This window comes from Microcebus murinus, chromosome 11 (assembly GCF_040939455.1).
Source record: "Microcebus murinus isolate Inina chromosome 11, M.murinus_Inina_mat1.0, whole genome shotgun sequence".
Classification (NCBI taxonomy): domain Eukaryota; kingdom Metazoa; phylum Chordata; class Mammalia; order Primates; family Cheirogaleidae; genus Microcebus; species Microcebus murinus.
In genome coordinates this window covers 55,230,283-55,246,322 of record NC_134114.1, presented here as the reverse complement: position 1 = coordinate 55,246,322, position 16,040 = coordinate 55,230,283, and the positions used below count along the sequence as shown (strand labels likewise).

Genomic DNA, 16,040 nt, shown 5'->3' with positions numbered 1-16,040 from the left:
TTGCGTTTTAGTTTGTTTCATGCAAGCAGCAGACATTGTCTCACACTGAAGTCTGTCTCACTGAAGCATATTGACTGAACCTGCCTCTCGTTTGCTTACAGGCATTTCCACAGTTGCCCTGGCCTAGGCAGCATCCTTTCAAGGGCATCTAGGTGCATGAGGTACATGGAGGGTGGATGCACCTCTCTGGCAGTTACCTTCTCTCTTCCCTTCTAGTAAGTATAAGACTACTATTTAAAGAAAAATGTACATTGAAGATTTTAAGTGGCATAAACATATTTAAGTGAATAGTTAATTCCAGGTGGATGGTATTGAGTGATATTATATAATTTAGTAGGAATAGGAATTTGTAGTTTTTAAATTTTCTAATTTTTCAGGGAGAACTGCTGACCTTTTAAAATATTAGCATAAAAACATTCCTTTCTTTCAGAAGTAAAGGATCCTGTTCACAAAGTCCCATTACTTAGTCAACCTGATTTAACAAATTAACAGTAATAACCAAAATGGCTCTTCAAAGAATAGCAAACAATGCTTTCTTTAAGATCTCTAACACAAGCAGTACTTTAACAATTTAGAATTATAAAAGAGTTTTTAGAAAACTTTCATATTTTGCTTTCCTCCCCCCCAAAATTTTATCACATTTATATCCTCCTAGCACAGTTCTTATACATTGTAGGTGTTCAAAAAAGAACTGTTGAGAAATAAAAACTTTCTATAATATCATAATGTCAAGAATTTTGTATGAACATACAAAGTCATTGCAACTCAGCAGTTATTTTCATAGCTTATTAACAAAGCATAATAGCCCAATGACGTTTTAGTATTCAGCACATATATGTGGTTTCAGGAAATGTACCAATAAATCATGAAGGCCTAGACAACAGTTAAGTTGTAATTACTAACTATGTGGAAATAACTTGTCAAAGGAAAGTGCAACTGCCCAATAGATCAAGCTGTAAAAAAATATTAAGCTCTTTGTGTTTTCTTTTAATGTGACAGTTTAAGTATTTGTCCTTACTGTGTATCATGAAAATGAAATAAGCTACTTAATGTCTCTACACAGATGGTTATATCTTCCTTGCTTCTACAAGAAAACCCAAGCACAAATGCAACCTTACACATGTAAACATTCAACAGTTTGTAAAATTGTGAAACAGCTTGCTCATGTCTATTTAACCTTCACAACTGTGTGCTAGTATCATCCTCATTTTATGGGCAACTGAGGCTCAGTAGAAGTTTACACATAAGGTGAGCCGTGGAGATGGGATTCCAATACAAGCTCAGAATGTGACCTAGGATAAGATATTATAAATGCGCCTACTGCCAATGGGACCTTGGGACAAGTGAAAATGAAGTAAACGTAGCCAAAGTACTAAAGTTTAATTCACGCCACCTGTGGGGCACTTATTTAAATCAATAACCTGAACTCTTGGGTTGCTCCAAATGTACTTGGAATTATAACCGCACCGAGCTTTTATTTATTTACTTCAAGTACTTTATAAAGCAGTTCTGAGCCCTGCTTAGGGGCTCCTCCGACGCTATCAGAGGCTTCGAAGGCCTCGCCTCCGGCTGAATGGGGCGCGGAGCTGACGGCGGACCGCGCACCTGCGTGCGGAGCTCCTGGTTGTTGCTTTCGGCGCTCTGGTACAGCCGCTCCGTGTGATGCAGCAGCTTCTCGATCTCCCGCACCTGCCGCTTGCAGCTCCGCAGTTCACGTTCCAACTTCTCCACCTTCCGCCTCAGTTGGGCTAGCTCAGGCTCGGGGGAGGCGGGCGGCGACAGCGATAACGAAGGCGACGGCGGCGGAGACGGCGCCTCGGAAGCCATGAGGTCAGGCGCGAGGCGGCCCGCGGGCGCGGAGGGGCTGAGCTCAGGCCGAAACAGGCGCCGGTGGACCGAGAGGCCACGGGAGCGTGCGGGCAGCGAAAGGCGGCCTCACACCCGGCCGGCCGCGGTGGCCCCTGGCCATGACGCCCTCAAACTCGTCGCCTGTAGCCGACCGGAGCTTCGGGCAACGACCGAGAAGACGCGAGGCGGCCCTGCCCGGTCTGCGCGACCTTGAAATCGGAAAACTTTACTGGCAACTACCTTCCCCAGCGACCCAGACAGCGAGGGGAGCGTTGGAGAAGTAGGCGGGCCAGAAACGCTCGGGCAGTTCCCGGGCTGAGCCGGAAACAATGGCTCCAGCGGTGGGCGGGGCCGAGCCGGAACAGGAAGCGACGGGAAGCGGAATGTGCCTGATAGTGCACATGCGCACGTCCTGTCTGCGGGGAGGCGAGATAGTACGTGAGGGCGTGGGGAGCTAGTGGAAAAGTGGATACCGACGACCTGGAGTAATGCGGTGCTTGCGGCCTCTGGTCTCAGGCATTTGCACTTGCCACTCTCTTTGAAAAACCCTTTTGTATAGATGCATTTTCTAGCTCCTTGTTTTACAGCTGAGAACACTGAGTTTCCCACAAATGATATGCCAAGGATTAATAAAGATAATGATAAACCAGTATGGGAACGTACTGTTTTGATGCTCTGCTTTTTAACCATTCTGCAGATTCCTCAGTTTAGAGACCCCCTCCCTCCAACTCGGCCAAGAAAAAGAGAGCAAGTACATTAGGTATGAGTAGCAGGAAAAAAAAAAAAAAGGGAATCCCTAGTAGTAAAATAAGAGACGATATTCTGTGGAACAGAATAGAAGAATGCTCTGGTTTGATGGATTTATTTGGTCTTTCATTTGCGTGACCCTGTCATTGGTTCACCAGCCTTTAAATTGATGGGGGCTTCTTTGAACACAAATCCTTCCTTCCCCGGGGTAAATTAGAATTAGATCCTTAACTCAGTGCTGGTCCTGAGATTTGCCAAGGTCAAGCAACTGTCATCTTGGTTCTCTCACAGGGGTCAGCACGGTATCTGTCGCAGAGCAGGTATCCATAAATGTTTACTGAACATGGCTAAACATGAGAATCCTGTTTGGCGTCCTAGATCGGCGGCCACTTCCATTAACTATATTTTCTTATTTTCTGTATTCTTGATACTCTGGCATCTGGGGCCTCTGTCATTAGGGAGGGACTGCTCTTTCAAGGGTTAGCTAATTCCTAGAGAGAGCAAACAACTCACCCCAAGCGTGTCATATGCCAACTAACCAGTCCAGAGCCCATCAACTTTCTACCTCCTTCAGCAGGCTGTTACACTCCAAGTCAATATTCCCCTACCCTAATCGTTCCAGAGCTGGGTACCAAATTACTAGGGGCAATCCCTACACCACAGAGTCCACTGAAATTATGCAAACTAGTCAGTCCTCAGCCTGTTCATCTTACCTTTCCCGTTTCTTCCCACAGAAAACCAGCATAAAGGTTCTTGCCACATTTCCTCACACTCCTTCTACCTCCTTATGGACTTTGGTTATTTCCCCACATGGCCCTGTAGGCTTCGTGTGCCCTTGGACTCTGTGAGTAATAAACTGCCTTTTCAATGGCAAATCATCTCCTAATTTGTTGGCCTCACTATACCTGAATGATAATAAAACCTACATTTTAAAACAGTGTTCTATGTGCCTTTTGTCCTGTGCACTGCCTACTAGCTCTGTCTCAAACAGCTTTCCAGCCAGGACCCGTTCTCTCTAGGTCCTGCACATATTCTTCCTTAGGCCTTAAGAGCCCTTCTACAAAATACCTTATATGAAAAATTAAAAATTTTACCCTAGTGTCAATAGTGATCCTTGAGCCATCAAAGGAAATTTAGTGAGAAGACACAATATGTACTCCATAATGTAGAATAAAGATTGTTTTTGTCATTCTAATTTTCACTGATTACTTTTTTAAAGGAAGTGAAAAAAAAAACATTTTTTTCAGACTATTACAGGGATACAAATGCTTTGGTTACATAAATTGCCTTTGCACCGCCTGAGTCAGAGCTATGAGTGTGCCCATCCCCCAGACAAGGCGGACCACACCCATTAGGTATGAACTAGCCCATCCCCTCCTTCCCCACCAACCTGCAGCAGCACCCAGTAAATGTTACTTCCATATGTGCATATAAGTGTTGATTGATTAGTACCAATTTAATGGTGAGCACACGTGGTGCTTGTTTTTCCATTCTTGTGATACTTAGAAGAATAGGCTCCAGCTCCATCTAGGATATTACAAGAGGTAGTTCATCATTTTTTTATGGCTGAGTAGTACTCTATGGTATACATATACCACATGTTATTAATCCACTCATGTATTGATCAGCACTTGGGTTGTTTTCACATCTTTGCAATTGTAAATTGTCCTACTATAAACATTCGAGTGCAGATGTCTTTACAGAATTGCTTTTTCCCCCTTTGGGTAAATACCCAGTAGTGGGATTGCTGGATCAAATGGTAGTTTCATTTTTATTAATAGTTCTTTGGGGTATCTTCATATTACTTTCCATAGAGGTTGTATTAGTTTGCAATCCCACCAGCAGTGTATGAGTGTTCCTCTCTCTCCACATCCACACCAACATTTGTTATTTGGGGACTTTTTTTTTTTTTTTTGAGACAGACTCTGTTGCCCAGGATAGAGTGCTGTGGCATTAGCCTAGCTCACAGCAACTTCAAACTCCTGGGCTCAACCCATCCTCCTGCCTCAGCCTTCCAAGTACAGGGGACTATAGATGCTTGCCACAATGCCTGGCTAAGATTTTGTTTCTATTTTTAGTTGCCCTGCTAATTTTTTCTATTTTTAGAGAGACAGAGCTTCCCTCTTGCTCAGGCTGGTCTCAAACTCCTGACAAGCAATTCTCCAGCCTCGGCCTCCTAGAGTGCCAGGATTACAGGCATGAGCCACCATGCCCAGCCTATTTGGGGACTTTTTGATAAAAGTTATTTCCACTGGAGTTAAGTGATAGCTCATTGTGGTTTCTTTTTTTTTTTTTTTTGAGACAGAGTCTCGCTTTGTTGCCCAGGCTAGAGTGAGTACCGTGGCGTCAGCCTAGCTCACAGCAACCTCAAACTCCTGGGCTCGAGTGATCCTTCTGCCTCAGCCTCCCGGGTAGCTGGGACTACAGGCATGCGCCACCATGCCCGGCTAATTCTTTTTTATATATATATCAGTTGGCCAATTAATCTCTTTCTATTTATAGTAGAGACGGGGTCTCGCTCTTGCTCAGGCTGGTTTTGAACTCCTGACCTTGAGCAATCCGCCCGCCTCGGCCTCCCAAGAGCTAGGATTACAGGCGTGAGCCACAGCACCCGGCCTCTCATTGTGGTTTTGATTTGCATTTCCTTGATGATTACAGACATTGATCATGTGTTTTGGCCATTTGTCTTCTTTTGAAATTTTTCTGTTCATGTCCTTTGCCCATTTTTTAATGAGGTTGTTTGATTTTCTCTTGATGATTTTCCAAAAGCAATCACAGCAACAAAAATAATAAATAAATGGGACCTGATCAAATTAAAAAGCTTCTGCACAGCCAAGGAAACTATCATTAGAGTGAATAGACAACCTACAGAATGGAAGAAAATATTTGCATGCTATACATCCGATAAAGGGCTGATAACTAGAATATATAGAGAACTCAGAATAAAGGTTTAATGCCAAAAAATTCTGATTTCCCTTAATGCATTAATGACTCTATTGCTGAACTTACTGGAAAAATGTTTTTGTGAGAGATGGAGGTCTTGCTCTGTTGCCTAGACTGGAGTGCAGTGGTATGATCATAGCTCACTGCAGCTTTGAAATCCTGGGCTCAAGGGATCCTCCTGCCTAAGCCTTCAAAGTAGCTAGGACTACAAGCATATGCCACCATGCCCACCTGATTTTTAATAAATATTTTTTGAAAGATGGAGTCTCTCCATGTTGCCTAGGCTGGCCTCAAGCAATCCTCTCACCTCCCAAGTAGCTGGATTACAGGTGTAAGCCACTGTGCCCAGCAAAATGTTTTTTATAGATGTTATATTTTCCACTTTCTCCTCTTTTGAGGGGTAGAAACTTCCATAAACACCACCTGCAAGATACCTTTAAGACAGTATTTCAAGTTTTAGTAATTAGAGAATGAATAAGATTTTTAACTGCTACTTGACACAATGCTTTTCTTATTTGTCTTAGAGTTAATCTGTTCAAGTCCAGATTACCCTGACTTCATCATGCAACCAGTCTGTACCTTACCTCTGACCATTAGAAAACAGGGATATTTTGTTTTGTTTTGAGAAAATGCCTTAAGCATCAGGAATTGCTAGTGCCAGAGGTGGTCTATAGTGGCTTCTTAAACAGATTAGGTTGCTATTCTATTACAATAAAAAAGCCTCCTGAGCAAGAGCAAGACCCCGTCTTTACTAAAAATAGAAAGAAATTAGCTGGACAACTAAAAATATATAGAAAAAATTAGCTGGGCATGGTGGCGCATGCCTGTAGTCCCAGCTACCCAGGAGGCTGAGGCAGAAGGATCGCTTGAGCCCAGGAGTTTGAGGTTGCTGTGAGCTAGGCTGGTGCCATACCAACTCTAGCCCAGGCAACAAAGTGAAACTCTGTCTCAAAAAACAAAAACAAACAAACAAACAAAAAAAAAAAAGTTAAAAAAAAAAAGCCTAGAGATGGACACTCCAGGGTGTGATGACTACACATGTCTTTAGGGACTCAGACTCCATCTGTCTTTCTGCTCTGCTATTCCTGGAGCATGTTTCTAGCCTCCAGGTCCCTCCATGGTACAAGATGGCAAGAGACATAAGGACTTTCCCAAATCGCCACCCAATGGCTTCTGTTTCTATATCAATAGCCACCCCTTGCTGCAAGTGGGGCTGGAAATTATGTGTATGTGTATTTTTTTCTAAGCTAGACACAATATTCCCCTAATAACGTAGGAGTTCTACAAGGAAGGAGGACAAAATGCACGTGGAGTAGGTGAATAGCAGTCTTTGACACACCTGGTTTTCAGATCTAAGAGGTATTTAACGTAGTCGGTGAGGTAGGTGCCCTGGAGAAGCATACTTTTTTTTTTCTCTCTTTTAGTTTCCAAAGTCAGTTCCCTTTATTAAATGATTTTTACAGACCAGAAATACAAAATAAAAATAGAAATATGTCCCAGGTAGGAGGTACAGGCTGGACCTCACATGACTCCTGCTGCAGCAACTTGAACAGGACAAGCAGCAGCTATATGGCTAAGGCCAGGAAAGTAGGATGGGGATTTGAATCCCGCATTGCCCTGCTTCCCACCCACTCTCTCCCCAAATTAGAAAGAGCCATCCTTATGGAGCAGCAGGGTGAAGAGTCCTCCCCTGCTTCCCCAGTGAAGTGCATACCAGCAGGAGAGCTTGTTCTTGACACACTGCACAATTTTATTTTGTTTTTTAATGTGTTTTCCTCACACCCTCTCCAATACATGATAGGAGCCATTCTTGTGCTTTTTGCCACTATGTAATGAGGTATTTCATTGCTGTTTTAATTTGCACTTCTCTGATTTCTAGAGGATTTTATACATTTGTTGACACATATGTATGTTGAAATGGCTATTCGTACTTTCCCTTCTGTGAATTGCCTATTTCTGTCTTTTTGCCCATTTCCTTCTTGTTATTTTGCAGGAGTTAATTATATAAACTAGGCATTCCTCCTTTATCAGTTTTAGATATTTCAGATATCCTCTCCCAGTCTGTCATATATCTGTTAACTTTGTCCATGGTGTCCTTTTTTTGACCAGAAATCTTTAATTTTTATGTAATCAAATCAGTCTTTACTTTTCTTTGTTTCATTTGCTTTAGACCAGGCGTCCTCAAACTATGGCCCACGGGCCACACGCCTAACACATTTGTCTAGCCCTCCTGGTGTCTTTGCCTCCACTGCCTGTTCTGCTTAGCAGCCGACTCATCCTGGGCCCACAGTGTGCACTCTCCAACTTTCTGAGGGACAGTGAACTGGCCCCCTGTTTAAAAAGTTTGAGGACCTCTGGTTTAGACTTTTGAAAGTTATTCATGAAGTTTTCCCCTACCCAAGTAGCTCTTCTCTTAACCTTATAATTTAAATTGAACTTTCACATTTCATTCTCTACACCAGCTGGGGTGGGGAGAAGGATTAAGACACGACCTAGTTTTCTTAAGACCATTCCCTTTGCATTGCTTTGTGGTACCACATCATCATCCATCAGGTCCCCACCTCTGTATATGGGTATACTTCAGAGTTTTCTACTCTTTTCTGTTTGTCTGTCAGTCTATTCCCATGCCAGAACCATTCTGTTTTCATTGCTTTGGTTCTGTAGTATGTGTTACTAAATGGAAGGCTAAAGTCCCTACTTAGTTTTTCTCTTTTGAAATCAACTTAATCATTCATGAACCTCTATTTTTCCTTAGAAATTTTAGAATGAGTTTGTTGAGTTCCTCAAACAATCCAATAGGATTTTTCTTAAGATGACATTGAATGTATAGATTTACCAGGGGAAAGAACCAACGTAGAACTTCACTACAGTAAGATATTCAATCCACATACTTTTTGCTTCGTTTATTCATTCTTTTTTGTTACTTTAGTGTAGTTTTAACACTTCTTCTGTAAAGGCCATGGGCATTCTTTCTCAGGCTCTCTGTAATTTTACTGTGAATGGAATCTTACATTCTAATATATTAGAGAGGGAAAGAAAAGTCAAAGTGTTGGATAGGTTTCTCGCTTGGACAAAGGAGGTGGGGATTATTGGAGAAGAGTATGTTGCATGGATTAGGAAGGGATGCTTTAGTTCTGATTTTGTTGATTGTGGTGTTTGGGGTGCCTGCAGGATGCCTGTGCAATGCTTGTTTAGCAATGCACACTCCAGAAGCCCATCTGAAGCTTAAGAAACAGATCTGGCTATAGAACTAGTACTGTGAAAAGCAACCTCAAGTGGCTCCAAGGGCTAAGGAGATGAAGCAAATGAATGGACAGGGCAGTGAGCAGCTACTACGGAGCTCCTGAGAACTGTGGAGCCTTGTGGGAATGGGGACCCTGTGTTGCAGAGCTCCTGATTTTTCAAGAAAAAACAAAAATCTGGATTTCTCTGTGAAATCTCTTTGTTTAAAAACAATGGTTCAAATGAGAAAAGTAACTTCTGTGACTTCATTATTATATCCTCCTCACTACTCGTGTTTGCTGCAGGTACTGCTCTGGTGTGACATATCTCTATGTATATATTATAATAGATACACACACACATATGCCTATATTTAAGTTATTATAAAGAATTGGCTTGTGTGATTATGGGGGCTGAGAAATCCCACAATCTGCTGTCTGCACACTCAATATCCAGGAGAGCCAGTGTTGTAGTTTGAAGGCATGAGAGCCAGACGGCCAATGGTATAGGTTCCAGTCCAAGTCTGAAGGTCTGACAACCAGGAGTGCTGCAGGCAGGAGAAGACCGACGTGAGATTCCAGCTCAAGTAGAGCAAGAATCCTACTTTCCTTTGTCTTTTTGTTCTGCTCAAGCCCTCAGTGGTTGGAGGATGCCCATCCACATTGGGAAGGGTCATCTTCTTTACTCAGTTCCCCAATTCTCATTCTAATCTCTCTACAACCTTGAGCACACACACAGCAGAAATAATATTTAAAGATATATCCAGGCATCTCGTGGCCCAGTCAAGCTGACAAAACTAACCATCATACTTTGGAAATTGCATTAACAACCCCAATTCTTTACTCCTATTTCTGCTTCCTTTGCCATGTGATTTTGTGGTTCCATTAGAAAGGGCGATTCTCCCTTCCACCTTTGAGCCTGGATTTGTCCATGTGATTTGCTTCGGCCAGTAGAGTGAGGAGGTGAGCCAGAAGAGCGGACCTGTTCTAAGCCCAGGTCTTAAGAGGCCTCAGCGGTTCTGCTTGCCCTCTAGGGTTCCCGCCATTGCCATGAGAAGGACGTACCTAGGCAAGTCTGCTGGTCTCAGGAGGAGGCTGAATGACAAATGGAGCAGCTCTGTCCCAGCTTAAATGCTCCAGCTAAGCCCAGCCTAGAACAGAGGCTCCAGGGAACCCTCACCACATCAGCAATCCCAGTGACAATCAAACCAGCCATCAACCCCAGGATTGTGAGAAATAATGAATTATGGTTGCTTAAAGCCACTGAGATTTAGGGTGTTTTGTATGCAGCAACAGCTAACTGATACTCAACCTGATCTAGAGACATTCTAGGAGCCTGTGAGTTTCAGCAGGCTGGAGTCCAAATACCTGAGACATTACTACATTCTACAACAGAAGAATATTGTCAATTCAATAAAACCTGATTTATATCCAATTTCTTTTAGAGTGTCATCAATTCTATATTTAATGAACATCTAACTGTCATAATTTATATTGGATCCGGTGGGTAGCCAACTCTCCCCTACCTGATCCTGCTGTTTGGTGTCACACAAGAATGTCCGGGGAACCAGAGCATTTCAATAGTTCTGATTTATTGCTCCACATTACTTTTGGTCAATGAACCATTACCTTTTTCCTCCCCCAGAGGTCCTAGGAAAGAATGAGGGAGTGTAACATTAGCACTGGAGTGATGGCAAAGGAAACTCTTCTCCACCCCAAACCAGAATACTTACATTTTGTACCTTAATTTTATGGTTGTAATAATGAGTAAAAAAATTACTGTATTATAAGCCTCCTCACACTCTCCTCCCTTTCTTCATCCCCCAATAATGGGAATGCTGACCCTCAGAGCACAGTTTGTCTCCAATGGACCAATTCTAGGTCTTCATGACACAAAATCAACAATTTATACTAGAACAGAACTTCTCAGGTTCTTTGTGGCAAAGGACCTTTAAAAACATTTCTAGGCCAGGTTCAGTGACTCACACCTGTAATCCCAGCACTCTGGGAGGCCAAGGAGGGAAGATTGCCTAAAGACAGGAGTTTGAGACCAACCTGAGCAGCTCACCACTACAAAAGATAGAAAAAAACTAGCTGAGTGTGGTGGTGCACACCTGTAATCCTAGCTTTGGGAGGCTGAGGCAGGAGGATCCCTTGAGCCCAAAGTTTGAAGTTGCTGTGAGCTATGATGATGCCACTGCACTGTAGCCCAGGTGACCGAGACTTTGTCTCTAAATAAAGAAATGAAAATTTAAAATTTCTAATCTATTATGGATCAATATTTTGTGAGATACAACAAAATGTGTGAATGAATGGGAGAGGAGAGAATAGGGATGCAAGAAGCATTGCTGGGTAGTATGAAACAGTTCTCCTTTAATAGTTTTCAAGAGATGCAAGTTAAAGTTTGGATTTTTGAAAAAACAAGTTACTTAGCTATCTGAACTGTGCTTTTTTAAATGCAACTGGCCCATTCTGGACAGGAATATCTTAGTGTCAAAATTGGATATAAAATATAAAAATTAGCAGTCATGCATCCTTATCACATTCTTTTGAGGGTGTTTGTTGCTTGCTAGTGCCTTTCAGGTATCATACAACATAAGTAGGAAGGTTCCTGCCTAGTTCTTGAACAATCATACAAGCCAACCCAAGCTGAACTATGTCTAACTGCCCACCGGTGGGCGCGAAGGTCTTATCTTTGTCCTCAGCTGGAACCTGTAAAAGACTTTCATTCAAAATGTTGAATTCATTTATTTTCTCACTATCTCCAAGGTTCCTGGGAGATAAACCCTTTCTAGATTCAACTTTAAAAAGCGTTTTTGTGGTAAGCACTGCTAGTTGAAGGAGGGATTCATTCTCTCTCCTTCCTGACAAGAGAACCTGAAATTTTGTTCAGGGTAGCAATACACCTAACTACAATCTATACTTGCTACACTTTGCTGCTAGGTGACCATGTGACACACTTATGGCCAATGATGTATAAGTAGAAGTCCAGAGGCAGGGCTTCTAGGAAAGCTATTGCTTTCTGTTAAAAAAAAAAAAAAAGGACAGGTTCACTCTTTGGGTTTTGCCCTTCTCTTTCTTATTCTCCCTACCTGGAAGGTGGGTATCATGCTGGAGGTAGAGCAGTCATATTGTGACCATGAGGCAATCGACAATGACCACCACACCCTAAGAACTGCAAACCAGAAGGATGGGAGGGTCCTGGGATGTTAATGACACTGTGAACTGCCTGTCTCTGGACTTCCTTTTAAGTAAGAAAACTAAACCTTATTTGATTAAGTCACCATGGTTGGGTTTCTATTTCATTCAGCCAAATGTAGTGCATAAATGACATAGTCACTAAATTTTACTAAGAGTAATTTATCTACTTTGTTAAATGTCTTAGTAATTTTTAATAACCTATATTTTAAGTAAGGTATTAATTGTAATAGTCTCTAGACACAGTTTATGAGAATTTCAACCCAAGAAATGATTGCTGACATTATGATAAAATGACACTGTTTAAGAACCTCTGGCTTCTAGGCGTTATTTTCATTAGCAATGGAAGGTTTGAAAATATTCAGGGTTCTTCTTGATCATGTCTTATTTTTCCTCTGTGTGAATGACCTAGGAAAGCTTCAGTTAAAAAATATTTGAGTTGGCTCAGAATATAAGTTTTATATCCTCCAACTTTTTCCCCAACAAGTACAATCGTGCACAGCATAACAACATTTCAGTCACATATATGGTGATAGCCCCATGATAGCCCCCTATCATGGAGCCAAAAAATTCCTATAACCTAGTGATGTTGTAGCCTTTGTAACATCGTAGTACAACACATTAACTTTTCTACATTTAGATACACAAATACTTACTATTGTTTTACATTTGCTTCCAGTATTCAGCACAGTAACATGCTATACAGGTTTATAGCCTAGGAGCAATAATACCACATAGCCTAGGTGTGTTGTAGGTTGTACCATCTGGGTTTGTGTAACTACACACTGTGATGTTCACACAATGACAAAATTATCTAACGATGAATTTCTCAAAAAGTATCAAGCAACCCATGATTGTGTCAATTAATTGACAGTGTCCAGCAATTAATAACTTAAAACTTGGCCAGGCGCTGTGGCTCACGCCTGTAATCCTAGCTCTTGGGAGGCCGAGGCGGGCGGATTGCTCAAGGTCAGGAGTTCAAAACCAGCCTGAGCAAGAGCGAGACCCCGTCTCTACTATAAACAGAAAGAAATTAATTGGCCAACTGATATATATATAAAAAATTAGCCGGGCATGGTGGCGCATGCCTGTAGTCCCAGCTACCCGGGAGGCTGAGGCAGAAGGATTGCCTGAGCCCAGGAGTTTGAGGTTGCTGTGAGCTAGGCTGACGCCACGGCACTCACTCTAGCCTGGACAACAAAGCGAGACTCTGTCTCAAAAAAAAAAAAAAAAACTTAAAACTTTCTAGGAATTTGGCAAAGAAATTTTTATGACTGTTTTTCAACCTGTATATGACATAAAAATGACATAAAAAATGCTACTGGTGTATTTTGAAGTTTTTTGCTTTTCTCCTTCCCCTTTGATAAACATTATTCAAGAAGTAGTGCATAGAAGTTGTAACAATGGTGGAAAGAGGAGGCTGACTGGTTGTGTGTGTGTGTGTGTGTGTGTGTGTGTGTGTGTGCAAGTATGTGCACATGCATGTGTAGGCTACATGGGTTCAGGCAAATTGTAATTTGTTACTTTTGTGCATTACTGTTTGATTCAGGCTTTTAAAAATGAGTAGTAAATTTTACTTTTAACTTAAAGGGTTCTAGAAAATAACATTTAGTTTAACAATGCGTAGTGAGCAGAATGTCTGTGTACTCAGTACCACCAGCATATTCCCATGACAGTACGTGCTGCTGGATTGAATGGAAAAACCATTCAGTGAAAAGAGGACCAGAGTTATTGATAGATAGATATCTGGACTATAGAACTCACAGACGTATGATCTGGAAAAAGCTGTGTGAAACATTGGAGATATGTGATTATTCCTTGGTCCCAGTACCTCTCAGGCAGGTGACCAAGTGAATGTGAGGTGTGACCAGCCCGTACACAGCAAGCATGCAGCCACTCTGCACTTGGCTCTTTCCCTCTGGGCCCAGGCTTGACTTCCTAGTCCTTCTCAGCACAGCTGCCCCAGGTGGCTACACCCAATTGCTGAAGCTGTCATGTGGGATGACGCCTTAAATCAGCCCGATAAGAACCCAGAGAGCTGGGGCACAGGAGACCTACCTCTTTAATACGGTTCTGCCAAGATTCTTCTTCATCTTTATCTCTAAAGTGTGGAGAAAAGCTTCAAGAAAGGCTTTAAAGACAAAGTAGAGAAACATTGATTTGTTCAACAAATACTTATGGAACGTCAACCGTGTGCTAGGCATAGTGCAAGGCTCTGGGGGGGTGGGTGCCATGTTGGGTCAAAATAGATTCCGTTCTTTGTCATTTACAGTCTAATGGGGCCCATTAATCGAGAAATCACATAAATATAAGTATAATTGTAAAACAAGATTACCAGCATTAGAACCATATCATCTATTGAATGCTATTTATTCTATAGAAGCACAAGTAAAAAAATATTATGAGACTTATATTTAAAGGACAAACATGCTAAAGATTATTAGGGAAAATAGAGTAAGGGAAATCTTACAATAATTTCTTTGGTTCCACTAACTAGATGTAAAAAAAAAAAAGCAATGCAAATTTTTGTTTACAGGATCAAAACAGACATCTGGAACAGAATAAACACTCTCTCCTTAAAACATGCTCAGAACTTTTCCCACAATTTGCTGGCACTCAGACAGTCTCCCTGGAGCTGTTACACTCACACAAGGTAGAGTGGAAAAATAGGAATGTTCAGACCATTTTAAGATAATAATAATAACATATAAAATTAATTTTTTGTTTATATTGTCTTATTTTAATCAAATTTGTTTTAATATTTATAACATTAAATATTATAATATTATAATCTTTTAAAATATAAATAATTTATAATATAAAATGTTATAACAATATTATTATAAGAATATTATAATTATAATAATTTAACAATTATATTATATAATTATAACATACATTTTAACTATACATTATATAATTATATCATATATAACTATATGTTATATATTATAATTATATATTATTATAATTTATTATAATTATATATCTATATATTATATAATTATACTATATTATTTAACTACATATTATATAATTATATAGTTATAAGTTATATAATATAGTATGATTTTCCCCTAGATTATTGGAAAAGTCTGAAGGTCATTGTCTCCCTGTACTCAAGGATAAAGGAAAGGAATGGGTTCTGAGCATAATGTACATCAGTCCACCAGAAAAGAACAAAAGACTAGGAGTTGAGGAAAAGAAAGATCCTAGAAAAGGTTAGGAGCTAAAGGAGGTAAGAATGTTTCCTGAGACCAAAAGGAAACAAGAGGATGAAAGAAAGAGAAAACGGTGGGAGGGGAGTGGGGTTGGGCTGGGTTAGGGGCCAGGAAAAGTTGTCAGAGAAGAGAGAGAGTGCATCACCCAGTAAGAGCTGGGCTGGTGGATCTGAGAAAGGACCATGGTGAAGGCTATTGGTGCTGGTCTCAGTAACTTCCTGGGAGCTGAGCCATCATCTGCAGCCGTCGGCCCTGCTTTCATGCAAGGGAATGTCTCCACTGCCTGCACCAGGGGACTCTGATAACTGTCTTCCCTTGGGGACCATTAGGACTTGATTCTTCCAGCGTCCTCCTCCCCCCCACTTTGCTACCCAGGGCATGTAATACCCCAAGACACCCATGCACCCAAGGAGAGGGAGAGGATAGGTGAGGTCCTGCACTGGGCTCTCAGTGAGTGTGAGGGAGCATCTCTCACCTGGCATTGGGCCTGGGGTGGAGTGGGGTTGCTGAATGAATCCATCTTGACTCTGGAGGAGCCCTTTTCTTTCCTCTCTTCCCTCTTTCCTGGAGATGGAACAATAGTTATTGACAATTCTCTTGTAATAATTAAAAATATTTAAGAATATAGGAAAGGAAATTAAAATTATCCAAAGGAAACATCAGAGTGCCATGACAACATATTTACCTTCTTGTTTCAAGGAATGGCCTGGTCATGATCCCATAATTTATTGAAATATATGTACTTTAAGCCTTGCTTTAGTTTGTGAGGATTCAATGAGAGATCATAATACATAAATATTTAATAATCAACAAAATGGATTAATTTCTTGAATCAATCTCCTGAAGAGCAAGGACAGAATGG

At 41.3% G+C, this 16,040-nt stretch overlaps 1 protein-coding gene across 1 annotated transcript in view; it reads right to left on the bottom strand.

The window, feature by feature from the left end:
* The window catches only part of AGGF1 (angiogenic factor with G-patch and FHA domains 1), a 32,025-nt gene extending 29,834 nt beyond the window's left edge, over positions 1–2,191 (bottom strand). The window contains exon 1 of the mRNA XM_012738339.3: positions 1,606–2,191. Coding sequence (XP_012593793.2) covers positions 1,606–1,827 — 222 coding nt within the window. The 5' untranslated portion in view covers positions 1,828–2,191. The remainder of the gene's footprint in view (positions 1–1,605) is intronic.
* Between the last annotated feature and the right edge of the window lie 13,849 nt (positions 2,192–16,040).